A 26,722-nucleotide genomic window follows, 5' to 3' on the forward strand; every position below is an offset into this window, starting at 1 on the left:
AATTTGGAATATTTGAATGTATGTGCTAGTTTTGGAACAAAAACTTAAATGTGTGCTATTTTTGTCAATTGCCCAATAATATATTATTATACTTTTTAGAAAAGTAAGTTATATTATTATGATATTTAACAGAAATATGGTCCTGTTTTATTTGTTTTCATATGCTTAAAAGAAGTTAGCTTTTTATTGTAGGAGCTCAAAAAATCAAATTGAAAAAATATGCGAAAATAATTGAGATAATTAAATCATGAACAAATTACAACAACATAATTTAAAAACGTAATATAAATCACGGAGGTAAGATATGATATATTGTTTTTTTAGTTTAATAAATCGATTGTAATTGCTTTAGGAAAATCACGATTTATAAATCTCAGGATAAAACCGATCACAAATTAATATTCGAGCACAAGAGTAACAGAATCAAGCGAACTTGATCTATCTAGAATATACTCTTGAAACAAATAAACTAAGAACTTACTTAGACGAATCAAGAGAGAGACGATATTAGAACTGTGATTTGTTATATTTTAGCGCGTGAAAAATTTGAGAAGATAATAGGAGGTAGGGTTCCGAGAGAATATTTTTAGAGTATTTTGCAAGTTACTTGGAGTTCATTCCAAGTCATTACTAAAAGAGATGGGTCTGACAAAGGTTCAAAAAAATATTCGCCGAGGCGAGAATTCTCAAAAGACCAAAACGATGCCCGTCGCCCGTGCATGGCTTGGCCTGGTTCGGTTCGAGTTGGTTCAGCACACTTTTGAAACTAGATGTGAGTGAAACCATATATAAGAGAGTAGTGACAAACACTCCCCATTTCCGATGTGGAAATTTTTCTCAAACATCCCAAGTGGCTCATGAGTATACCATCTTGTAGTACTCGTTATCAACTTTCCATTTCACTATCATCCCGACAATTAAGTTTCAAAAATGTACTAATTCTCCAACAGACCCTAATATAAATCATGGAGGCAAGATATGATATTTTTTTTGCTTAATTCAACAAATTGGTCGTAAGTGCTTTGTACAATCACAATTTATGAATCCCAGGATCCAATCGATCATGAATTAATACACGAGCAGACAAGTAATATACTCAAACGAACATGATCTATGATATACTTTTGAAACAACTAAACTAAGAACTTATTTGGACAAAACAAGTGAGAGAGGCGATTTTAGAACTATGAGTTGTTATGTTTTAGCCTGTGACAAATAATGAATGGATGCGCCACTTTGTGTAATAGAAGTATTTCACAAGTTACTTGGAGTTCACTCCAAGTATTTAACAAAAAAATATGGGCCTAACAATGGTCCAAAAAAATACCCGACGAGGCGAGAATTCCGAAGAGCCGAATAGCGATGTCTGACGCCCAGCTCAGCCAGGTTCGATTTGGTTCGGCGTGCATGCAGCATTCTTCTCTTTCCCTCCTACACACTTTTGAAATAGATGAGAGTGAAACCACATATAGGAGAGTGGGAAACACTCCCCATTTACGATGTGGGACATTTTCCCAAGCATCCAAGTGTCTCAATTCATATATTAATTTCTCATTCAAATCAACTCTATTCTCGATGTATGAGTATACCATCTTGTAGTACTCGTTACCAGCTTTCCATTTCACTATCAACCCGACAATTCCGCTCAGCCATTTGGATTGCCAAAAAGTTACAGTCACAAAACTTGCAATTTTCAGAAACTTGTTATGAGAGATGTAGTTCCAATAATTTTAGAGATATTTATTTTATTAAAGTTTGAGGTTTAAGTGTTTGTTTGGAAGCAAAAAGGACTCAATTATAAAAATTTGGTCCTTGATATTAAACTTATATGAAATAATATTTTCAATTAAAATTAAATTAAATTATATATAATATAAAAAAAAAGAAAAAATTCATTAGAATAAAACCTACCACTCAAACTTAAATAGAGTATAATATTAGAAAAAAAAAAAATATATATATATATATATATAATGACAACCATTATTATGAAATCTATCACCAAAACCAACCTTGTCATCGATCATATATATGAACAATCAATAAGAGTTACTTGTTCCAGACGTAGTCACGTTAAGAATACAAAAGAGAGAAAATACATAACTTCACAAACGAACACAGCAATTGTTCAGTGATACACATTTGGTCAGGATGAGAAAAGTTTATATAAGAACACAGAATCAAATGAAAATGGCCACAGCGAAAATGGCCACAGCAACAATGGCCACAGAAACAATGGCCACAGCGACAATGGCCACAGCAACAATGGCCACATCGACAATGGTCACAAACAAGTCTGTTCCTTTCATGGATGCCAAGATCGCCTCGCTCTCTTTGACGTTTTCATCTATTCCGTGAAGCTGTAATAACGTTCCAAATATTGGTCAAAAGCGAGGCCACCAAGACTCTCTCAAAATATTAGGAAGTTTCAAGCAATATTTATAAAACATATAATTGTTTTGTTAGAAGACTTTTATGATGAAATTATGATGAATCTTGTTCGAGTACGTTAATTGCACTCCTATAAAGTAAGTTAATTAAGCTCTGTTGTGTAATATATAACCTATATGAGTGAAGGAATGATTTGTGGAGTAAGAGAAAAGTCTGGCAGAAAGCAAATACCGTTTCTTGGGTGCTTTGGAGAGACCGTGTTTGACTTTGCAAGCGTTGGAGTATTGAGACACCAAATTCTTCTGTCTCATGCATTAATCTTCGATTGTCATCCAATCTTTCTGTTGTTCTACTCAAATCCTTGGTCAAATTACTCAATCTTGATTTTTGATCAGCTGAAGCCTTATCTCAATTAACAAAAGAGTATCAAGTATCAACATATGTTTAACTAGCTAGGCAGGAAATAGATTAGTTACATCGAACGATACCAAGTCCATACATACCGTCTTTGTGTCAGCCATAATAGGTCTAAGCAAGTCATTTTGAGTAGAAGCGTCCACGTTTTCATATGTGATTTTCTTGATTATACGTTTAAGACTTTTCAGATTAGAATTGGCTTCCCTTAACTTGACAAGGAGGATGGATTTAACATTTGCTGCAAGGCTACTAGCTACAAGATCCATTTTCCAAATCTGATGAAAAAAAAAAAAAAAAATTGACAAAATGGATAATAGAAGACTTCTATACACCATTCCAATCACATACCAATTTCTCTACACTTCCAAGATCAGATGTTATTTCAGAGAGCTTCTCCTTCTTTTTTTCTGCATATACAATGATGATCTAAAATTAAGTCAAGCACAAACCAAAATATGCCTAACAAAATTTCAAACATTTAAGATGGTTTCAAATTTTTAAATATTTCTCCACTTACCAAAGGAAACTAATGAAATTTCTCCAAGATCACAAGTTCAACTACTAGTAGTTTANTTTTTTTTTTTTTTTTTTTTTTTGTCAACGTAGTTTAACATGGTTTCTAGACCTAAGATTCGAACTTATATCGGTCCACCAAAAAACTAAGGCAGAGAATGAAGATATTAAGTTACCTCCATAAAGCACAAACGCTGAGGAAACCTTCTTTATAAGATTTTCCCAGAGCATGCAATATTGCTGCTCGTATTCGTGGAACGTATCAGTCATTGTGCAGAAGCAGAATCAGCAGACTCAACGATGATGAAACTCAATTCTGTATTCGCAAACCTGATCGAAAGATATAAAAAAAAACACTGTATTAGCTAATTAGATCACTAAAGCCTCTATATAAATCACATTAACCGGAACCATCAATAAGATCTATTACACGGGACTAGAAGAAGAAAACATTTTTATAGGTCATTGATGTCTAAAACTACCAAAACCCTAACACGAAATAGAGAAAAAGAAAAAGAGTTAAAATCACCGATCTCAAGTGAATGAATACAATACTAGCTACTAGACGAAAGAAACTTTTTTTTTCTTTTGATAAAAGAGATGAGAGAGTTCAAATGATAATTATATGAAACAGAGTACGCCGGTGCATAAGTTAATAATTATTTTGAAGGAGTGGAACAATTTCTAATCTGAAAGGAATATGACTAAAAGATAAGAACTCGTAATTTTAAGAATTATTCAAATAATACTTGACTTCCTTTTTTAATTGGTTTTTTATACACAAGTTCAAGTTGTGTTTTTTTTTAAAAAAAAAAACTATAAGTTGTTTCATTCTTCGTTTGAATATATGCAAAGAAGAAAGAAGGATTACTTCTTCAGCATTCCATCCTTGAATTGGTATAATGCCGTAGCATCGCTGTACAAATTGTTCCATAAATATTGGCTTTTTAGTTGTATACTTTATAGTAACTAATAATGTTAATAAACTGTAAATTTCAACAAGAAGAATAATTGAATTCATTGAATTACTATTGATTATGATTTATGGTTTGGAGAATTATGATTTATTGTAACTAGACGGCTCTACTGCGCACCTACTACATTTCTTTGGCGACAGCAATACTGGATAATACACTAGTGTATTCTTTTACTTTTTTTTGTCAATAAAAGATTAGCGAGCCAATTAGGTGAGAAATTGTTTACAAATAAAACATGATGCGAATAACTACGCGCTTTGCGTACCAGTGAATCCGCACTTACATTAGCATTTCTAGAGAGAAAAGATGAAGAGAATGACGAAAATTCTTCCTTGTCAATCTTGATGTCGTTAAGGTACGCTGAGAAAGCTGGTCAGTGCTTAGGAGAAGACACCATCTTCACCAAGTCTAAACAGTCTGTAAAAATGCAACGTCTCTGAAGACATGTCTAATTATGCACCGCATCGCCCAAATGAAAGCTTCTACTTCAGCATGTAGGAGAGAGAGACTCCGTCGGAAAATTAGTGGCTCCTCTAATCAGCGGCGCGTCCTGAAACGATGACCAAACCCATCCCGCCCCAGCAAGCGGGTCACCCGCTTTCCAAGATCTGTCGACGAAACAACGATATCCCGTTAAAAACGTAGGAAGATTAGCGGTGGCCACCCTCTGTCGGGGGTCTGGAACGAGATTGGTAGAGGTCGAATCCATAAGATCACTCTCCACCTGCCACGACAAAGTCTCACCTTGTGTTACCAAGACAATATCCTGAGGGTGCTCAACAATATTTTCATAAACCCGTGCATTCCTTGCTTTCCAAATATACCACATAAGCCAGAGAAACATTGAAACTTGATACGCAGGGTTATTTTTGCCCAGAAATGATCTACATTTGCATACACGGACTCTGTGGGAAAAAAGATGACCCCACCTGTACATTTGCTAAAGCTCAAACCTGTCGAGCAGGAAGACAAACAAATACAGCATGATTTATTGTTTCCTCCTCAGCACCACACCGGGCACAACCTATATCGCATGCAATTCCCTGCTGTCCCAAGTTTGTTGAAACTGAAATACACCCTAATAAAACTTGCCACATAAAATATTGAATTTTTGGTAGACAGCGAACCCGCAAAACACTGACCGGGAAGGAGGTAATCTCCAGACCACAACCAGATGCTTGGAAAGTTCCAGGTACTTCCGGACGTTATCTCCTGACCACACTATAGTGTATTCGTTATTAACTTTTAAATAACAAATTTCAGCAACTAGGGACAACAAAAAAACGTTTTAAAAATGGAACTAGGGTATATCTATCGGTCCATACCAATGATTTCCGAATATCTTCGACTCCTTCTACTTCATAATTTAAAATTGGATTGTCATAAACACAGTGAATCATTACTAGTATTTTGTTAAAAAAAAGTTTGAATTACTTTATTAGTGTTGACAAATCTGAAGTTTCGACCCATCTCCCGGGGCTGACCATTGTATTACAGCTGAAGTTCTTGAATTCTACACCCTTTCAGCAATAATAAACTCCCATAGGGCCATAGGAGTATTAAAAATTCTCCTCGAGATTCATTCATTACAGTAGTAAAAAAAATACTGAAGTTTGAATTACTTTATTAGTGTTGACAAATCTGAAGTTTCGACCCATCTCCCGGGACTGACCATAGTATTACAGCTGAAGTTCTTGAATTCTACACCCTTTCAGCAATAATAAACTCCCATAGAGGGCCATAGGAGTATTAAAAATTCTCCTCGAGATTCATTCATTACAGTATTAATGTGACTTCTTTTTTTTTTTTGTCAAAATAAATACTTTCACTAATTGTGACTTCTTGTTTTTTTTGTCAAACCAAACTAGATTTTAATATGCAGAACAATATTTTTGCAATAAAAAAAAATTATATTTTAAAAAATTGTATTTGTTTGTTAATTTTGCTTCTTTTGTTTAGTGTTTAAGATTGTATAATTGTATTTTAATTGTTAATTATAAAATTTGATCAGTTGTATACCGCAGACACGCGACAATTATTTAGTTTTATTTATCTTAATGTTACGTTTGTACCGTATCGAATTTCTTCTGGTTATAAAAATAGAAATTTTTACTGCTTTTTAGATTTAACCCGTAAAAGAATTATTCTTACATTATTATATTTTTAATTTTTAATGTTTTTAAATTTAATCAGTAAGTTTAAAGTTATTTAGATTTAACCCGTGAAAGAATTATATCCAGAAAAGTTATTTTGCAGTCTACCGCATATTAATTTATATTATAAACACTCTAATTTATTAGATTTAACCCGTGAAATAATTATTTTTGTATTTTTTATCAGCATGTTAATAACCATTAAAGTTTTAATTGTTCATATGAAACAATATAGTCATTACTGAATATTAGAGTTTTTAAAAGAAGAAAATATTGTATAGATATTAACTGTAATAAATTTCTTAATATATAAATTGTTTTAGGAAATTATAAACCAAATTTGTAGAGACATTTTAGGAATCTAATTGATTCTGTTTGCATGTGCAATTTTTTTAAGGATTAACTTTGTAAATAAGTATAACTTAAAGGACACCAAATGTACTTCAATTTATAGAAACACTACGGAATAATTATTTAGTTTTATTTATTATAATTTGAGAAATTTGATGAATTAACCCCTAAGTACCTCAAATCAAGTAATGTAGATGACTAACTCTACATTTTACAATCAAAATATGTAAAACAAAAATTTCTATAGAAAGTCTATGCAAACAAAATCTCTAAAGATAGATTTGGTGATTTTATGGGATTAAAACTTTAATGGGTAGGGCACTTTTTGGAAAAATCGAAATTTATATATATTGTTAAGATTTTATGGCAATAAATGTAACAAAAGTTGGTCGATTTAAGAAAGTTTAGTATTTGAGTTTTTCTGCAATGTTATTTAGAAAACTTTTTTAGGGGTTAATGTTATAAATAAAAATTTAAATAAGCAAAACTTAAAGGGCATAACACAAAATGTACTTCAAATATGTTAATACAGTAAAACCTCTATAAATTAATACTCGCTATAAATTAATAAATTCTTCCGGTCCCAAGTTGGGCTGGTGTAAAAAATGACACATTTCGATAAAATAATAAGATAATATTTTTTTTAGAAATCCTATGTAAAAATATGGTCCCATCAATATCATAAATTAATAATCAAATAAAATAATATATATATATATATATATATCTAAGAAAATATAGTGAGATATGACTTTATCGTTGTTTTGCCTATATCTAAGAAAATATAGTGAAATATAACTCTATTGTTGTTTTTATATTCTTGTATTTTGCATTCTTGTTGGAGCTCATCTCTAATCTTATTCATTGTTATCTTCTCAAATCGCATCCAAAAATTATGGAGAGTCCTAGATGCGATAATTGTTTCTTTAGTAACTGGTTCTAAAGGTATCACAATATCTTCTTCGATTTCATCATTACCAGAAGAAAGATAGTAGTAACAATTTCTTCTAAGATCTAAACTTCTAACATTTATCATTTTTACCTAGATGATATAGTAAACAATTGACATTCATCCTATCAAGATAGCCAAGTTTACAAATTCAAAAAAAAAATTAAAAAGGTGAATGATAAGAAAAATATATTATTTTGTAATAGAAAATTTTTAAAATTATGAAAATAAAAAATCTCTTCATAAATTAATAAAATATTAATTTATGAAGAGATTTTTTATTTTCATAATTTTGAAATTTTTTTATTACAAAATAATATTTTATTAATTTATCGATAACTTAATAATTATTAATTTATCGATAAATTAAAATATTTATAAATTAATAAAATTTTATGTCCTAACATTATTAATAGAGGTTTTACTGTATAGATAATCCTTGACTGAATATATAGTTATTTCGTGGTTATTCCGTGACTAATTTTAATAGTCACAAAACATATCTGACTTGTCTCTGACAAATGACAATACTTTTATTTTTTTAGTATATACTACAATATATAAGAAATTTCATTTGCTGAAGAACTTACCTTAATTAAATTGGTGTATGTTGGGGATTTTATAATAATAATTTTTGTAGCGAACTCACAATTCTCCCTTTTGAAATCGTGTGAACATGTCATTAAAGATAAAGGTATGCACTAATTTATTTCTTATTGTATTATTACATAAATATATATAAATACAAATTTTATTCATAATCGACTTATCTCACATGTCGTATTCGTAAATTATAATCCTTTACATAAATAATCCTTGACAGTCAAAACTACAGAATCTTGTGCAGAATCCTATTCATATTAGTTCCTGCTTAACCCAATCGTATTCATATTATTTTCATATTCTCCATTAATTCGATCATTTCCATATTCTCCTTAACAATAAAATAAATTATCTATAAAAGAAAAAATTAAATATAGCTAAAAATCACAAAATATTGAATATATATAATTGTTGTTAAAAAGAGGACATTTTGCTAACTTGAGTTTCTATCTAAGAAGCAAGAAAAATATACAGAGTGAAAAAAACATGAACATTTAAATAGATACAATTGTTTGGGAAAAAACACAACTTTTAGAACAAAAAAATTGTGACGAAAAATACAAAGAAAATATGGTAAAAAGATAAAATTCTAAATGAATAGATCCAACTTTGTAAAAAGACATAATTATAAAAAATAGTTTTTTCAAATTATTAAAATAAAATAACTACGAGATTTTAAGATTAAAATATGCAACCGTACAGAAGACATTTTTCAGATTTTATTATTATATAGATTGGGACTTTCCATAATTTATTAGATATCTCAAAGAAAATAGGGGTTAGTTGCATTTGCATCAACTAAATGTCTAAATCAATGTCGATATTGGCATTTGAATTTCTTTTTGCCATGCACCTGATTTTTTTATAAGTTCATATTTTTATAATGAAAAACTATACAATCATATAAATTTTTCTAGTATACATATTAGTTTTCGACACATATCAAAATTTAATAAACTCAACAACACATTTCAGGATGTGATGAATGATAAACTTTATAATGTTAAACTTTTGTAATCCGTGTTAAGATTTTTGTAACAAAATTACAAAAAAAAAAAAAAGAGAAAAAAAAAAACAAACTGATGGCTTTGATCTAATCAATATATCTTTGTCGGAAAAAAAAAGATAGCATGAACATACATTTTCTCTCCGGATTAAACATATAAAGGGCCCGTTCTCTCCTAAAATTATAAACAAATAAAAATTGTTAGACAATGTCGTAGATGATAAAAACAATATATAGTAGACTTCTTTGTCTCTGTCCAAAAAAGCCAGAAGTAGAATCAGAGAACAATCTCATAGACTTCTTTTCTTGTGCTTATGGAAAATGAATTCTTGGAATGTACCGAAAAAGCTTAAGATCATTCTCCTCGGAGATAGCGGGTATACTAATTAAAACTTTATCTACAAGTTTTGGAGACTCTTTTTTCAAGAACTAGTGTTTACCTATATATATTTTTTTTCTTTTCTCTTTTCTAACTCTTTATGCAGGGTAGGCAAAACAACACTGTTGAACCGGTATCCTCTTTAGAATTAAAGCACATTTCAATATTTTGAGTTCTGTTCAATCTTCGGCTTGCTTTATTTTCATTACCTCTTTTATATCCCTCCATCTTTGTAAGAAACCCTAACTTGTGGTCCAAGATACAATAACAAGGATTTCAAGCAGCTACATCAATCTACGGTATATGTAGATTTTATCACCAAGGAGCTTTGTATCGCAGAAGAAACTTTCAGTTTACAGGTAAATTTATGATTATCCCTTACTCCACAAATTTAATCTTTTTTTTATTCAAAAATACTTCTTTTTCCCTTTACACAGATTTGGGATACGGCCGGACAAGAAAGATTTAAAAGTATACCATCAAGGTTCTATCGCGACATAGATTGTTGCGTTCTTGTCTATGACGTGAATACTTTCAAAACGTTTGAATCTATCGACAACTGGCATGCCGAGTTCATCAAACAGGTTGCACATATATAACCGTTTCTTTGTTAGGTTCTTGAGCAGGAATTTACAGTTATCATCTATTCTTTGGAGTACTTAAAATCACTCTAACTCAAATTCCTCATAACTCTCAGGCAAATCCAATGACACCTAGCAAGTTTCCCTTTGTCTTGGTGGGCAACAAGATTGATATAAACACCGGAAAACCCCGAGTTGTAAGCTTGACATATCCTCTCACTCAAAACTTCTCTCTAGATCCATCTAAACTCTTCTTTACGCGGGTTTATCTTACGCAGGTTTCTAAAGAGATAGCAGAGCAATGGTGTGGCTCAAAGGAGAATATAACACACTTTGAGACCTCGGCAAAGGAAAAAACCAATGTAGAAGAAGCTTTTCTGGAGATGGCCAACAAGGCTCGCTCAAATGAGCATTATTTGTGAGTGTGTATATATATACTACACAGATCTTTTTAGAACGGATAAAAACCAATGATTTATTAAGGTTTTCATATTTTTGTCTCTTTAAGGCCCATATATGTGCCCATACATATGCCCATACATATAAGCACACCACTGGAGGAGATGCCAAGACGTTGTTCTTGCTGAAGTAATCGACTACCGTACCATATGTTGTTTGTTATATTGATTCAAAACAAGGGATTTAAAGATTGTGCTTCCACATAACAGTTATTTACGTAATGAAAAGAAGGCCCATATATGCCGATAAAAAGTTCTTATTTTGCTGTCAGAAACAAAAAAGAATGTTAAGCAATACGTTACGCATCTACTTCATCGATTTATTTAGTTCCAGGAAAAAACGTTATATCTCTTAATTAAGTTCAATACTGATCGATGTGTTCCTCTCCAAAGTCCAAACACACATAAATCGCTTACCAATGTTTTGCTCTCTATATATGTTTTGCTTGGAACATCTCCCACACAAACTAGATATTTCCTAATTATTAAACTTGTTTTTCATGATATTTTGAAAAAAAAATCAGAAAATTCCGGTTGGATTCCTAAAACATTGATTCCAAGCACAATTTTTGGTTCGATATATTGCATTGGCACTATATATAAGTATGTTGTTCATTCTCAAACGCTTTTTGTTCATGTTAAGAAGAAGATTTGGTTTTAAAAAATCATTATCTTTCAAACGCTTTTTGTACTCTTCAACTCCTTCTTCCAATATGTCCGAAACCGAGATATAGTGAATTGTATAGCTGTCAATTGGGAAGGCCGTCCGTGGACTTGTCCAATCCAAATACAAACGGGCGGGCAATGGTCTGGATCAATAATGAAATGGTCCAATTGGTTCAAAGACCAAATTTTACCTATAACCAAATGGGCAAAACCATGTGGACAATGAGTATGCCCAACTTTCTAAAAATCTAGGGTTATTAAAATCTAGGAAAAAATTAGATTTTTGACCATCAATTTCTCTGTCTCTCCAATCAATTTCTCGATCAATCAATCTCTGTCTGTCTCTCCGATCAATTTCTCAATCAATCAATAGATCTCGAAGCTCTATCGGCTTTGGCTTTCGGGTTGGGTCTCATCTACGAGAACATGAAGCTCTATCGAATCTTATGTGACCTTTGAAGGTACATCTCTCTCGAATCTTATGTGATGTTGCTTATGGGTTATTCGTCCAAACATAACCCATAAACAGAAACGCCCATATGGATACATCCATTGGACAATGGACAACCCATTTGACAGTTATAGTGAATTGGTTCGAACTTCGTCTTCATTTAAACTTACTCATAGTCAGTGTGATCTTGAGAAATTTCCTCGATCACGTGACTCAAAATTTGAGTATAAGATTGATTTCTCACACTACTAAGCTAGCATCAGAAATTTGAGTTAAAAATTCGTAGGAATAAGTACGACAAATCAAGCTTTACGGCAATGTGTTGACCGTAATCATGTTATCAAATGATTATATTAAATAATAACTCAGTATATCTACAAAAATTGGATAGCCTAACTTTTATTATTTTGACGTTGGATCGCCTAACTTAAGAATACAAAAATTTACATTATCTTCATTCTACGAATCAATGAACTCTCGACTCGTGTCTTGTTCCCTCTCACAAACCCATGTTTCGTCCAAGAAGGCATTGGTCAAACTCCAAATCTCACTTAAGTAATTAGTAATTACTAAAATTAATTGTTTTTTTTTTTACTTTTTAATGAAGATAGTTAAGAAGAGAGTTACAAGATGCTTTACCTTTTCACTTCACCATTGATCTTCAACCACGCGCCCATTGAGGCATTGCAGTACGTGGGACGTGTCCATGACAAGGTTGGCGTTGCCAATACGATTCAAACTCTTGCCGTTTCAAAGAACAAATCGACACGTGTGTTTTTGGGCTCACCAAAAACTAAGATATTTATAGAATTAATTTTGAAAAAAATATATTCTTGAAAAGGAAAGGACTGCTTAATCATAAAGGAAAGGATTAGCTTCAGAATGATTGATTTGATTTACATTAGTAGCCAATATTACAAAAATATCTCAAAAAGATTCCAACTATTGTTTGCTTTTAAATCTTGGTCACATGATTTAAGATGGGTACTTGTGGTGGTAGCCTCCCTTGATTAATAACTCCAACCTTACAAGTCACATGATTAATAATACACTAATACACATTTCAATGAAGTCATGATTGTTTTCTGATTTTTTTATAACAAAAGTTATATTCTATCCCTAAAATAAAGGATTCCCTTTTTCTACTTTTGTTCTTATCTCTGTGTTGAAGTGTTATGATCTCTACAACTACAAGTGTCGATACTAATTTCAAAACAATTTGGCATTGGAAGAGTATCAAAACTAACCAATAGTTGAAAACACTATTTAGAATGGAAGACTATATATAGCTATCAGTGTCGATAGATAGAAATGCTTAAATAAAAAGAAAGTGACAAAACACAAAACCAAGTACGCGCCCATTTATCAGAATCAAGACCATTAGACCAAGTCCTTTTATAGTAAAAATTGACGAAGTCTTTTTCTTAAGAGAAACGACCAAAAAATCAGAAACAAAACCAAAGTAGGATTCTACTTGCGACTAACTAAATCAATAAAAATTCCAAAAGTAAAACAAAACTAAACACCAAAACAAAAAAAGATAGACTAAGGTAGCTAGTATGATTCATAACGGCTTGCGTTAGGAAGATTCATCTTTCATTTGAGATAGAGAATCTTTTCGTCCGAATCATAAGCGATCCCTCAGTCTAATTAACTGAAATTCCATCCAGAATAAGTGCTTGATATTGAAGAAATTTGTGGTGTGATTACTGTCGAATTCAACACGAGAATAATGAGAATATATATTCCACGGTTTGTGTCCTCACAGTGAGATTCAACACAAGAGTTTTTTATTTTACCTGTTTTGATGTAATTACTAATTACAAACATAGTTCTTTAGTCGGATGTACATGCATGTAAACATATACAACGAGTCATATATTTTGGTGTGGGACAGAGATTTTCAAAATAACTAACAAAGGAAATATTTCTATCGTAAAGCTTTCCAAGTAACATGATGGCTTGGCTACGAAGGCATCATGCATGGACTCCTTTTTGAATTTCAAAATCTTTTCAAGAATATGTCGCGATCAAGAAAATAAATAAAGATAAGTAAGTACTATACTTTCGAGTCTATATATGCCTCTAGTTATCCTGGTCTTATATTCTTTTTGTGCTATAATTTTTTTTTGTTCCTGTCAACTTGTCAAACATATACTATATCTCTCTCATTTAGAATCTGATAAATCATTTAAATAAAAAATAAAGAGTATGGAAAACATCAATTAACCTTGCAATAACGATCCATAAACCAAACGAAATGATGAGGATTTAAGCTAGGAACAAAATAAAGTGGCAAATGACAACCTCGTATGAACAAAACACGTGATTCGATCATCAAAAGAACACAAACTCCACATATAATATGGCGAAGGTAAGTAAGGTTGTTCAAAATGTATCCAAAGTCTTAACAGAATTTCATCATCACCATCCTCATCATTCATCATCATTACCCATCTTCACATGAAGATCGTTTTTTATCCAATATATCAATGAACTTTAAAATTATATAGTTTCTTATAACGGTAGAAATTGGATAAGACAAAAGGAACACTTGCTTTAGTTTATAAAACTATACTTTTCAAGGTTCATGCATGCATACCTTTTTTTTTTCTCACGAGATGGATAACATTTGTTAAGCAAATAAAACAATTTATATCTAACCATGTGAACTTTTTTTCTTATAATTATCTAAATAAAAACACCAATAATAGTGACCCGTACGCACCGTAACTAGTAAATGTTAATAAAGTCATTCTTTTGTTTCAAAAAAGAAAGACCTAGTAAAAAAACAGTCATCTTCTGGTAAAAAGAAATGACACGTAGCTTTACATAGTAGTAACAACGTTCATAGTTCCAAACTCATATAATTATAGTTTACGAAAAAAAGAAAATCTAATGAGTTATAAAGAATGGACAAAAACATCACGATTTAATGGTGATAAGATTGTTCTTATCACATAAACAAAAAAAGGGACAGGGAGTTACAGGTGAAGTGTTCCTGGTCAAATTGAAACTTGGAAATATTAAAGTTCTTGAAATAGAAAGGTTTATTTTTAATTGAAAACGATATTTGAGAACTACACATCTTAAGTTGCCTTACAATCTACGCATCTTCTCTTTCTCTATCCTATTAAGAAAACTAAAAATAGCATTTTCTGATATTTGTTATAGATATAAATATTAAACCCATTTATATAGAAGTGAGATATCAGATTTTTTTTTCTTTATAGTAGGTGAAACTCTTGAATTTAGGTACAAAATAATTGTTCGAAAGAAGACCTTGATAATACGAAAAAATTGACCAATTATTGGTCAATACTAAAATAATAATAAATATTTGTTTTCTTATTTCTCAAATGAAAACTAGTATATAGAGAGGAGCTTCGTTGCTCAAACCCTTTCCTCTTCTCTTAAAAACCCCAACTTTGTTCTCTCTCTCTCTCTCTTCATCTCCAAAAAAAAAAAAAAAAAAGATCTTACAAGAAAATATCAAACTTTCTATTGTTTCTTAGAAACCCTAATAGGATTAAAATGGACTACCAGGCATCAAGAATCTGCGAAATGGTAGAAGATGAAGAACAGATTGATCTACCACCAGGATTCAGATTTCACCCTACTGATGAAGAACTCATAACCCACTACCTCAAGCAAAAGGTCTTCAACACTTTCTTCTCTGCTACTGCCATTGGTGAGGTTGATCTCAACAAGATCGAGCCTTGGGACTTACCTTGTAAGTTTCACTACCTTATCTCTTCAAGAACCGTTCTATGTTTCACTACCTTATACTCATGCATGACCCAATTGGTTCTGATCATATATATGGTTGCTTTTGGTAAAACAGGGAAGGCTAAGATGGGGGAGAAAGAATGGTATTTCTTTTGTGTAAGAGACCGGAAATACCCAACCGGTTTAAGGACAAACCGGGCAACAGAAGCAGGTTATTGGAAAGCCACAGGTAAAGACAAAGAGATTTTTAAAGGGAAATCCCTTGTTGGTATGAAGAAAACTTTGGTTTTCTATAAAGGAAGAGCTCCTAAAGGAGTTAAAACCAATTGGGTCATGCATGAGTATCGTTTAGAAGGCAAATACTCTATTGAAAACCTTCCCCAAACAGCTAAGGTAATATAATAATAACATGAAGAGACTTTTGTGTGTTTTTGTTTTTGTGTACTTGAAGAAATTAATAGCTTTTGTTCGGTTGTTTATGAATGTAGAACGAATGGGTCATATGTCGTGTATTCCAGAAACGTGCCGATGGTACAAAGATTCCAATGTCAATGCTTGGTTCTCGCGTTGATAACCGAATTGAACCTGCCGGTTTACCTTTGTTGATGGATTGTTCTCAACAAGACTCTTTCCCCGGTTCGTCCACAACTCACGTGACCTGCTTCTCCGACCAAGAAACCGAAGACAAGAGCCTTGTCCACGAGTCCAAAGACGGTTCTGGTTCTCTGTTTTACTCTGATCCTCTGTTTCTACAAGACAACTATTCCTTAATGAAGATATTGCTTGACGGTCAAGAAACTCAATTTCCCGGTAGATCTTTCGACGGTCATAACCCGTCCGCTTTAGATGGTGCGGAGGAATTGGATTGCGTTTGGAACTTCTGAGTTGTATAACTTCTGTTATAGACTTCGTAGTCATGCGTTCGTGTGTGTGAATGAATATTCTTATCACATTTTTTGTAAATAAGGTGAAAAATGCTAGAAAGTCAATGTTAGCTTTAGTATTTTAATTGTTTGTCCCGAAAAAAAAAAAGCTTTAGCATTTTAATATATTCAATAGAATTTTTAATTTAGTAATATCTTAATTTCTTTCGCCATGTATCCAAAGTTCCAAACTCAAGAAGCTAATTTAATATACATTTAGATAAATTTCGATATCCAAAACCAAGAAGCTAAACGTATAATAATATGACAATATTTAAATACCGGGGTGAAGTAATAAATTGAATTTATTTTAAACTTTATTGAATTTGAAACTAGAGTAGTTAGAAGCCAAATTTGTTTACTGTTCTTCTTTATGACATGTGTTAGGCCACCAACCAAAGAGTTGATACTATGACTTATGAGTATATTAACAAAAAAAATGAATGATCTTATCAATATTATATTGTTATGTCAAACTTCACACTGTTTAGGTGATCATCTTCTTTTCATACTACCTAAATGTTTCTCCCCCATTTCTAATTTAGACATTTTTCGTTTAGCAAAATTGTCTACATGAACTTGTGTGGTGGTGGATCATGGATGCTATAGAGAAGCAAAAGAACACGTGTGAATTAGTTTATTCAACGCCACCAGTATTAACTTATTTCCATGAACATTACTCAACTTTATACCAACGTCCTCATCCGATAATATTATTATGTCTCCAGTCTTCTTGCGTTCTACACTTCTACTGGCCATTTGATAACAAATTGCATATGCGACTATAAATAATTTAAGATGGCCCTAGTCCACGATTCTCTAAAGTTTGTGATTTGTCAAACTCACAATAATCTAATGGTGACGAATGATATAACACTTTTTTACGTTCTTATGTTTTGAAAACGTGATTTTGTTATTTTTTACCATTATATAAATATATAAGGATTTAAAACGGTCGAAATGACATATATAATAGCAGTCGGTCAATTCTTGTGTCTTAAAAACGTGATTTGATTATATTAGTATTTATCAAGTTTTTATGTTATAGTATTTTTTTTATATAAAGATTATGCTATATCCAACAAGGGTGTTAAAAATATACTCCATCTCCATGTAGAAAACATAAAAAGAAAACTATTAATCTTCTATACTAGTTTTTCGTTTTACCGTATTGTAATTTGCAAATTTTATTTATTTTAGTTCATTGCACTCTCGATCACTTTACTGTTTTACTATACAATGTTTAGGAGCAATCTTGAAAAAACGAGCCCAAGCAAAAAAATAAAATAAAAATTTAAAGAAAATTTCGGATAATAATAAATTGAAGACAAATTTCAAAACATTAAAAAAAATTGGGAACCTATTTGCAAAACAACAAAAAATAAAAAAATGTACATGCACATTGAGTCTGAACCAATCAAATTCAATATGAAACCTACAAATTAAAAATGAGAATTTTTTTGTCTGTCAACATTAAAAAAAAAAAAAAGGAAATTAGTTAGTAAAAAAAATAATAGTCAGACTTAAACTAGCTAGTGGAATTTACAACAGACTGTTGAAATATTTTAATTCGGTAAATGTTCGGTTATACGATTGACACGTCATTTCATTTGGTTTCATCACAAACCGAACCGGCTAAAATCTAAACCGAACCAGAGAAAAAAGAAAAGAAGAAGAAAAGAGTGAACCGGCTAAAATCTAATCGAAACCCTTTCCTTTCTTCAGTCTTCTTCTTCACAATCACTTCCCCCAAATCTCACCGGAGACGCTTCCGTCGACAGGTAAAAACTCTAAACCTTTACTCTCGTTAGAACTGCGTTTTATATCTCATTCTCTATGTGATCTAATCTTATTAGGTTTCTATGCTCAAAGGTTCATCTTCAAATCTCTAAATTTTCTTATGAATCTCGAACTCATTTCTCTGATTTTAATGGAATCTAAAATGGGAATCTGTGAAATTAGGGTTTTTTTTTTTTTTTTTTGGGGAAGAAGATGTTGAAGTTTCTATCAAAAGTAAGAATTGAGTTCAACACATTGGATCCGAGACTCGCGTCTTGTGTTGAGTTCTTGGCTCAGTGCAATGCAAGGAAGGCGAAAGAGTCGAATCCGAATTGTCAGGTTTTGGTGAAACGTAGAACAGATGAGCAGCCGCCGCAGATCACTGTCACCTTTGTCAATGGTGTCGAGGAAGCTTTTGATGCAGCTGCAACATCTGCTCAGTCGATTCGAAAGATGATTCTTGATAAAGGTAATTATCTTGAGACAGAGCAGATGTTTCGTGAAGCTGGTGAGCAGTGGCCTGTGCTTATCCCTGATGAAGAGATTCTCCAAGAGGCTCCTGGTGTTAAGGTCTGTCTCATTTTGTCTCATTTGAGTCTAGAAAGTAGAATACTTTGGAAACAGCATCATATGATGTTTAAGCTGATATGAATCAGTTACATTTCGAGCACTTTCTCTGTGTGTAGTATTTGCAGGTTTCTTACTGACCTTTGTATTCGTTGTGTTGCAGCCGAGATGTATAACTCAATAGTGTTTTCTTTATGGGTAGAGTTTTCAGGTCTGTTACTGACCTTTGTGTCTGGTTTTATGGTGTTTTGCAGCCGAGAAAAGCAGAAGACAAGAAGTGATGCTGCTGCATCATTGATATCTCTTGGTGTAATCTCATTGAATTGGCAAAACTAGCTTTTTGGAATCACTCAGTACGCTGCAACTCGACATGTATCTCAAGCTTAGCTTTTTCTTTTTTTATGTTTTGTTTCGGGTTTGGACAGATAAATTTGTATTGTTTCTTGTTATGTGAACAAGAAATGGATGAACTTTTGATCAGGAACCACGCCTAAGACAATGCTGGTGGAAGCTCTAAGATTAAAATTATCAAAATCAGCACGTTCTTTTCAGTCTTTATTTATAAAAGCAAACTTGAGTTTGTCATTGGCAATGATATAGTATACATAACTTACACGCATTAAATCCAAGAGCAAATAACACCAAAAGAGTTTCTTATATATTGTACAGACAACATGCTATTAGAAAACGTATGTGTATATATCATCAACCAGTGCTTCACATTTGACCTCAAATTAGACAAGTGATGAAATTTTACATTAAAAAACTGGCAAATACAACCGTAAACCGTTAAAGGTTATTAACAAATCTACTAAAAGTTGTTTTCACCTAGAATAGATGTGAGTTGAAATAAAAATCACCTCTATTATAGAGGAAAAAATAGGGAAAACTATTGGAGATGGTCTAAGGACTATCCCCGATGGATATGCCCATCAGTTCTAGGCGGTTTTCTTGTAGTGCAAGAAAAGTTCAACACAAATCAGTCTCTAAATGCGCAGGACAGTACTTATATCTAAAAGTCAAAGACGTGAACGTGAACAGCGATATTGAAACAAACAGAATATGAGAGGTATATAAATTTCACAAACATCTTTCAGGTTTAGGGGTTTTTGATAACAATGACCTCACATTTAACAAGCAGACGTTAACAGCCAAAATAGAACAATCAGGTATATGATATACAAAACCTCGAATAGAAGCAAAGAATGCTTCAGCAAAGAAATTATTGAGATAAACAAACAGTTACTAACTAGTGTAGATCTGATACCATGAGCTTGATATAAAGAACCAACACCATTACCCCCCCCCCTTCTGTAAGCCGGATAAGATCATCGACTATCAAGTACTCATCCCTGACCATTTTACCATGAAGCTTCAACAGGGCTTCAAACAGCCAAATTAAAGCAAGTGCCCAACACGTAGAATATCTTTGTTGGATCGTTGTAGGCTGAAGGATGTTAGGATCGATTATTCTCCAAGAAGGGCGAGTCAGAATAGTAACACAGGAGCGGAGAGCTGTAACACATGGATGGACATATTTTCCAACCTTCCATAAATCCAAACCAAAATCAATCAGATCGTTGTAAGAGGGCCAACCAATCAGAAGGCGTTAAGACTGCAAGACCAAATGAAAAAAAAATGAAAATTAAATTAGAAGGGACCATATAGTTTTTTTGGATGAAATACGAAATCTACAAAACACCATATGGTTTTTCTTGGATTACATACGAAATCTACAAAAAACCTTCTAGAGTCGGTGAACAAAGAAAAGTAAACTTACTAGCACATGAATCATACTCGTCTGAGAGACAGAACGCATTATGACCTCTACACATAACCCAAAAGAGTTTCTTATATATTGTATAGACAACATGGATATTAGAAAATGTATGTGTATATATCAACCCAGTCCTCGTGCTTCACATTTGACCTCAAATTAGATAAGTGATGAAATTTTACACTAAAAAACTTGCAAATACAACCATAAACCGCTAAAGGTTATTAACAAATCTACTAAAAGCTGATGTCTCCTAGAATAGACGTGAGTTGGAATTAAACTCCCCTCTATTATAGAGGGAAAAATAGGAAAAACTATTGGAGATGGTCTAAGGACTTTCCCCGATGGATATGCCCATCAGTTCCAGACTGTTTTCTTGTAGTACAAGAAAAGTTCAACATAAATCAATCTCCAAATGCGCAGGACAGTACTTATATCTAAAAGTCAAAGACGTGAGAGTGAAAAGCGATATTGACACAAGCAGAATACGAGAGGTATATAAATTTCACAAACATCTTTCAGGTTTAAGGTTTTTTGATAACAATGACCTCACATTTAACAAGCAGACGTTAACAACCAAAATAGAACAATCAGGTATATTATATACAAAACCTCGAATAGAAGCAAAGAATGCTTCAGCAAAGTACGGAGTGTGTGCTATATATATTAACATTTTGAACTAATCCTAAAAAAATTCACAATAACTAAAATATGGTAAATCAAAATTGATTCATATAATAATATGCCTATAAAATCATCCCAAAACCAATTTGATTCCTAATATGTTTAAGTTAGATTTGTTTTTTAACATTCTTTGTTTTGTTTAGTGTTTAAGATTGTATAGTTGTATTTTGATTATGAATTTTAGTACTTAATCCGCGAGAAAATTTTTTGTAACTAAAAAATTTAAAATTTAAATTGTATTTATTTGTTAAAGTTTTTTTTTAAAGTTTTGTTAGTGTTTAAGATTGTATAATTTTATTTTTATTGTTACTTCTAGGATTTAACTCGCGGAATACCATGGTCTCTTAACATGCATGTGAGTAAACTCTGTAATATTCAAACCTTGATGCATATATTTGAATTTTTTATTTGTAAACCAGTTTTTAGTGTAGGTGATTAAGTTGTTAATATCTTCTACACTAAGTTGCTCTTTTATTCACATCATCGAGGAATGGATGGAGTGCAGTTCACAATATTTTGTATTATGCAGTACACATGCTGAATATTTTTTCATTATAAAGGAGCTAATTATTATAAGTATGGTGAATACAACTTATAAAGATTCTGCACGTTAGTTAATCCAAAAAATTATATGTTCGTCATAGAAATTTATGGTCTTTCTCTATGTTCTTCATAGAAATGTTAATAGCTAGAAAAAAAGATTTTTACCAAATCTAAAAATCTAAAAATGCTAGAAAGGAACAAATAATTAAACTTCAAACGCATAAGACGGCAACATATCACTTCTTCTTCTCAATCTTCACATTAACAATAACACCCTTCAGCTTTCAATGTCTCCATCTTTTTATTACAATTCTGACATCTAAAGTAGTACCATATGAAGTTTTGAGTCTAGAAAGTAGAAAACTTTGGAAACAGCATCATATGAAGGTTAACCCGATCTGAATGGTCTAAATCAGTTACATTTCAAGCATTTTCTATGTGTGTAGTACTTGCGGGTTGGTTAATGACCTTTGTATTTGTTGTGGTGCAGCCGAGATGTCTAACTCAATAGCATTTTTCTTTATGTGTAGAGTTTTCAGGTCTGTTACTGAACCTTTGAGTTTCTGTCTGGTTTTATGGAGTTCTGCAGCCTAGAAAAGCAGAAGACAAGAAGTAATGCTGCTGCATCATTGTAATCTCATTGAAAATTGAAAAAACTAGCTTTTGAGTAAGTTCACTCAGTACGCTGCAACTCGATATATATCTCAAGCTTAGCTTTTTGGTTTTGGGTTTGGACAGATAGATTTGTTTTGTTCTTTGTTTATGTGAACCATGGCTAAGACAATGCTGTGGAAGCTCTGAGAATAAAAACAAATTTAATGGGCATTTATCAAATCAACACGCCCGTTTGTGTTTGTGTTTTTATTGACAAAGGCCAGTTTGAGTTTTGGCAACGATAGTATACATAACTTACACATTGAATCAACAAGACAAGCACATAACAGCAAAAGAGTTTCTTGCTTGTATATATTGTACAGACAAAATCTCAATTAAAAACGTATGTGCATACATCAAACCAGTCCTCGTGCTTCACATTTCACCTCTCTTCCTTTCTAGGAGCATTAGGATTACCCATCATATCCATCATCATTTTCTCAGGTGAATCTTCCCAATTCGTAAATGTCTTCAAGTCGATCTGCAGACAAAACAAACGTCTCAAATTTGGAACCCTTTGTGCATTGCATAATATAGATGTTATGCTCCTTTTGTGTTATTTTCTTTTACCTTTCGACGTTGGTTTGTGAAAAGCTCTTCTCTTTTCTGGTATGTTTGTTGAATTTCCCTAGCCTTACTTCCACCTAACCCCCATGCTTCAATATCTAAAACCAAAGCCTCTACTGGTAAATAACCCTGCACAAAAACATTTAGTAAGAGTTGTTATTCAGATCCAAGAGCACAAAATTTCACCAGCATTGAGATTTGGTTTTTTCTGGAATCTAGATGCTTGAGGTTTACCTGGTTTGGGAAAAGAGAGCCTGACTGGTAAGTTTTATCAACTGCATGATGTCGGACTGTGATTTTAGCAAAGTCTTCATCAATGAAAATTCTCTCGTTTCCAAGAGTTCCACCGAATCCAATTCCAACAGGCTTGGGGTGTGCATCGTAGACTCCACCAGCGGGATGCAGATGGCTATACGCAAAGTTTTTCTCCTTGCCTGAAGATTAACACAATAGTATGAAAGACTGGACTAATGGAAAAGCAAGTGTGCAGAAGCAAAATTTCGATTAGTGAAGTACCAGAAGATGAGAATGCGTGGAAGACCGGACTAATGGAGAACAAGCTCCCTGAGCTTCCATAAAATGCATCTTTGTTTTCAAAACCTTGCTGCAAGATTGCACCAATGACCCATTTCCTCTCGCTTGAAGTACCCTTGTGTTCGCCTTCACAGCTTGCAGAAATTATCACTAGTATCGGAGCATGATACCCTTCAACATTGGACCACAGTCGATTCATGCCTTTCCCATGATAGTATGAGCTGAAAGAGAAACAAACATAACATTAATACATTGTAGAGACAGAATGTTCAAAAAACAAGTTGATGTACACAAGAATGGCAATTTTAAATCACATGAAAGATAAACAAGTTGCTCAGAAGTAAGGTAGTGAGAGATACCGGTATAGAAGATTATTTGTTTCATCACTATTGCAAGGAAAGCATGAGCTCAAAATCTCCTCGCTTATTGTACTTTTGCTCGTCAAAGAAATCGCCCATGCCCTTCCACATGTTAGAAGGGTGTTTTCGCTTGTCTTGGACGCAGAATCATCTACAGCAGTGGACTTTGAAGGTCCAGATCCATCCTGCAAATTCATCAATCCAAACTTCACATCTCTCACCTTTCTTTTAAAACTACAATACCATTTTATACATAAACCAATGCAAAGAAGCAAAGTAAAGAGAGAATACCTCAACATTTTGAAGTCTCGAATTACAAAAGTGAGAAAGGCACTCAGAGAGACTAGGAACTGTTGACAAAGCCCACGTTAGGAATTTCCCAATAGGAAGTTCAAGTTCTAATCCAGAAACATCAGTCTCCCAAACTTCAAAACCGTTTCCAGATTCAGATTCAATACAAGACACAAGTGCTGATAGAACCAGATGACTGATATCCGGAAGAAACAAAGACCCTTTCATTTCAGCAGCTTTAGAAGTACGACCATCCCACGACATTGTCCAACACAACCAAAGAAACACAAGCAACTCTGAACTCGAAATCGACCCGCTAATCTTACAATCAGATTCATCAGATTCAAACTCAAGCTTTGGAGAAAAGCCTGCATTTTTAGCTGTCACATAGTAAACTCTCAACAAAGTGTTGAAAGACATTGAAGCTGACATCCTCCCACAGCATTTGACATAACCACTAGCAAACTCAACCCAACTCAATCCTTCTTTGTCAGGTACAAAGAACAAATCTACTAAAGACGATCCTAAACACTCCAACAATCTAGGAAACGAGTCTGGAACTTTTTGCCCTCCTTCAGAAGTAATTGAATCGTAGCTCAAACCAAAACTTTTCTACAAGAAGAGAAAACCAAAAACTGCTCTCAGAACTCAGATTCAAGTAAAAGATCCAATTTTTAGAACCCTAAGTTAGATCATTCACGATTCAATTACAAACCCACGAAAGTATATACCTTGAAGGATTGAAAAGGAACTGTATTGGTTTGAGAATCAACGAGCTTTGAGAAGGAACGTTGAAGCAGAGGAAGAGCTCCGGTTGAAGCGGCGAGGCTTTCGATTTCTCGTTTCTCAGATGATTCTTTGTTGTCTGTTGAAGATGAAGCACCCATATTGGTGGTGAAGATGATGATCGGAGAAGATTCAAAAATCCGAAATTGGAAAGACCACAAAAGAGATTTTTAGAAATTGGAGTCCATTGATTGATTGATCTATACGAAGAAACAAAGAGACAATTTTGAACAGTTCCATACAGATATTTCACGATTCGCCTCGCCACGTATGAGGATTGATCCGGTTCCGGTTCGGGATAAAATCAGAACCGGACCTGATCAATTTAAACCGAATTCTCCAACTAAAATTTTGGATGATAGAGGGTTTGGTTGGGTTCAGATATTGTGGACACACACCAAAATCCCTATCTGAATTATTATCACTTGTTTAGGTTAGGATCATATATATATTTAACAGTTATAATGGTTAAATTTAGAGGATTTTCTTTATAATAGTTTAATTTGGATGATTTCCAAAACTTCAATTACTCAAACACATCCTTTATATTATAAAGTATAAATCATCTAGCCCATAAACTTTTACCGGACAAATTTTTTTTCATAATTCAAATTACACTAAAATATTTTTTTTTTTAAATAATTTTTTTTTAAAATAACTTTTTTAAAAAGGGTTAAAAACGAGTAAGTTAAAAAAAAAAAGCAAATAATTAGGAGAAATGGGCTAAATGATAAAAAGAAAAAATATCCTAACTTTTCTCATACTATCACCACGGTTTATAACCGACTTATCTCTTTTTTTGATAACTATGTGAATTTTCATTAACTTGAAGTTGCACAAAGATTACAAAAGCCTTGATACATCCCCATCCCTTGCCCAGAAAAATAAAAACAAGAGAGGAAAAGCTGAAAAAAATGAGTAGGAATACCTAGTCAAACTTTAACCAGACCAAAAGCAAATCTTTAAATTTCTTTCTCCTCTTTTTTGCCAGAATGGCATCTCTGATTTGCCTGTCTAGACCTTTGAACAAGATCTGAGCCTCCGTTGTAGAGTTGTTGTGATATCGGTTGTTTCGTTCCCTCCATATAGCGTACAGAGTTGCTTGGGCTGCTAGACGACGCAAACATCGTGGTACAATATGATCGTTTATATCTAGCCAGGCGGTGAATGCTTCCCAGGTGTGAAAAGAAAACGGCATGTAACCAAGCCTCCTAGTCACTGCAGACCAAATTTCCTCACTGACTTCACACCGAAGGAACATATGCTCTCTTGTTTCTCGGTACAACCCACATAAGCAGCAGTTAGGCTCGATTTGAAGTTCCCATCTAACCAATCTATCTCTAGTTGGTAGCCTATCATGGTGCGTTAGCCATATCATGAAAGCATGTCGAGGAATACCTTCTTTGAACCAAACCTGCTCAGTCCAATGAGGTGGATTCTGTCTTGGTCGCAAAATTTTCCATGACTTTTTGGTAGAGAAAACTGAGAGTTCTTCTGCGCCGCAGACCCAAAAGTACTTGTCTGGTTCATCAGTGTCAGGTGGAACATTAATACTCAGAACTCAGATTCGAGTAAAAGATTCTATTTAACTTATTTAACTATTGTTTGTCTCGACCGGCCATATGTTTTATGAA

At 33.0% G+C, this 26,722-nt stretch overlaps 5 protein-coding genes across 6 annotated transcripts; 3 read left to right on the forward strand and 2 right to left on the reverse strand.

Moving 5' to 3' along the window:
• Positions 2,004-3,972, reverse strand: LOC104719616 (vesicle transport v-SNARE 11-like). 2 transcript variants are annotated; one of them, XM_010437567.2, is made up of 6 exons: positions 3,851-3,972; positions 3,498-3,651; positions 3,157-3,215; positions 2,895-3,083; positions 2,623-2,793; positions 2,004-2,360 (listed from the first exon to the last, which is right to left on the reverse strand). In XM_010437567.2, the coding sequence occupies exons 2-6, from the start codon at positions 3,589-3,591 to the stop codon at positions 2,181-2,183; spliced, it is 693 nt and encodes a 230-aa protein (XP_010435869.1). In that variant the 5' UTR covers positions 3,592-3,651; positions 3,851-3,972; the 3' UTR covers positions 2,004-2,180. The 2 variants fall into 2 exon arrangements, with proteins under 2 accessions (XP_010435869.1, XP_010435870.1); XM_010437568.1 differs by lacking the exon at positions 3,851-3,972 and adding an exon at positions 3,752-3,844.
• On the forward strand, positions 9,643-11,017 carry LOC104719617 (ras-related protein RABG1-like). Its single transcript, XM_010437569.1, has 7 exons — positions 9,643-9,737; positions 9,846-9,872; positions 9,999-10,098; positions 10,177-10,323; positions 10,437-10,517; positions 10,599-10,738; positions 10,829-11,017. Exons 1-7 carry the CDS (start codon positions 9,682-9,684, stop codon positions 10,905-10,907), a joined length of 630 nt encoding a protein of 209 aa, XP_010435871.1. The 5' UTR covers positions 9,643-9,681; the 3' UTR covers positions 10,908-11,017.
• On the forward strand, positions 15,138-16,694 carry LOC104719618 (NAC domain-containing protein 92). The gene is made up of 3 exons (XM_010437571.2): positions 15,138-15,628; positions 15,740-16,017; positions 16,113-16,694. Exons 1-3 carry the CDS (start codon positions 15,430-15,432, stop codon positions 16,506-16,508), a joined length of 873 nt encoding a protein of 290 aa, XP_010435873.1. The 5' UTR covers positions 15,138-15,429; the 3' UTR covers positions 16,509-16,694.
• On the forward strand, positions 18,245-19,444 carry LOC104719619. Its single transcript, XM_010437572.2, has 3 exons — positions 18,245-18,328; positions 18,540-18,896; positions 19,148-19,444. The coding sequence occupies exons 2-3, from the start codon at positions 18,540-18,542 to the stop codon at positions 19,172-19,174; spliced, it is 384 nt and encodes a 127-aa protein (XP_010435874.1). The 5' UTR covers positions 18,245-18,328; the 3' UTR covers positions 19,175-19,444.
• Positions 22,712-25,314, reverse strand: LOC104719620. The gene is made up of 7 exons (XM_010437574.2): positions 25,034-25,314; positions 24,303-24,914; positions 24,012-24,196; positions 23,635-23,873; positions 23,353-23,552; positions 23,122-23,247; positions 22,712-23,032 (listed from the first exon to the last, which is right to left on the reverse strand). The coding sequence occupies exons 1-7, from the start codon at positions 25,187-25,189 to the stop codon at positions 22,934-22,936; spliced, it is 1,617 nt and encodes a 538-aa protein (XP_010435876.1). The 5' UTR covers positions 25,190-25,314; the 3' UTR covers positions 22,712-22,933.

The sequence above is a fragment of the Camelina sativa genome, chromosome 10, assembly GCF_000633955.1.
Source record: "Camelina sativa cultivar DH55 chromosome 10, Cs, whole genome shotgun sequence".
Classification (NCBI taxonomy): domain Eukaryota; kingdom Viridiplantae; phylum Streptophyta; class Magnoliopsida; order Brassicales; family Brassicaceae; genus Camelina; species Camelina sativa.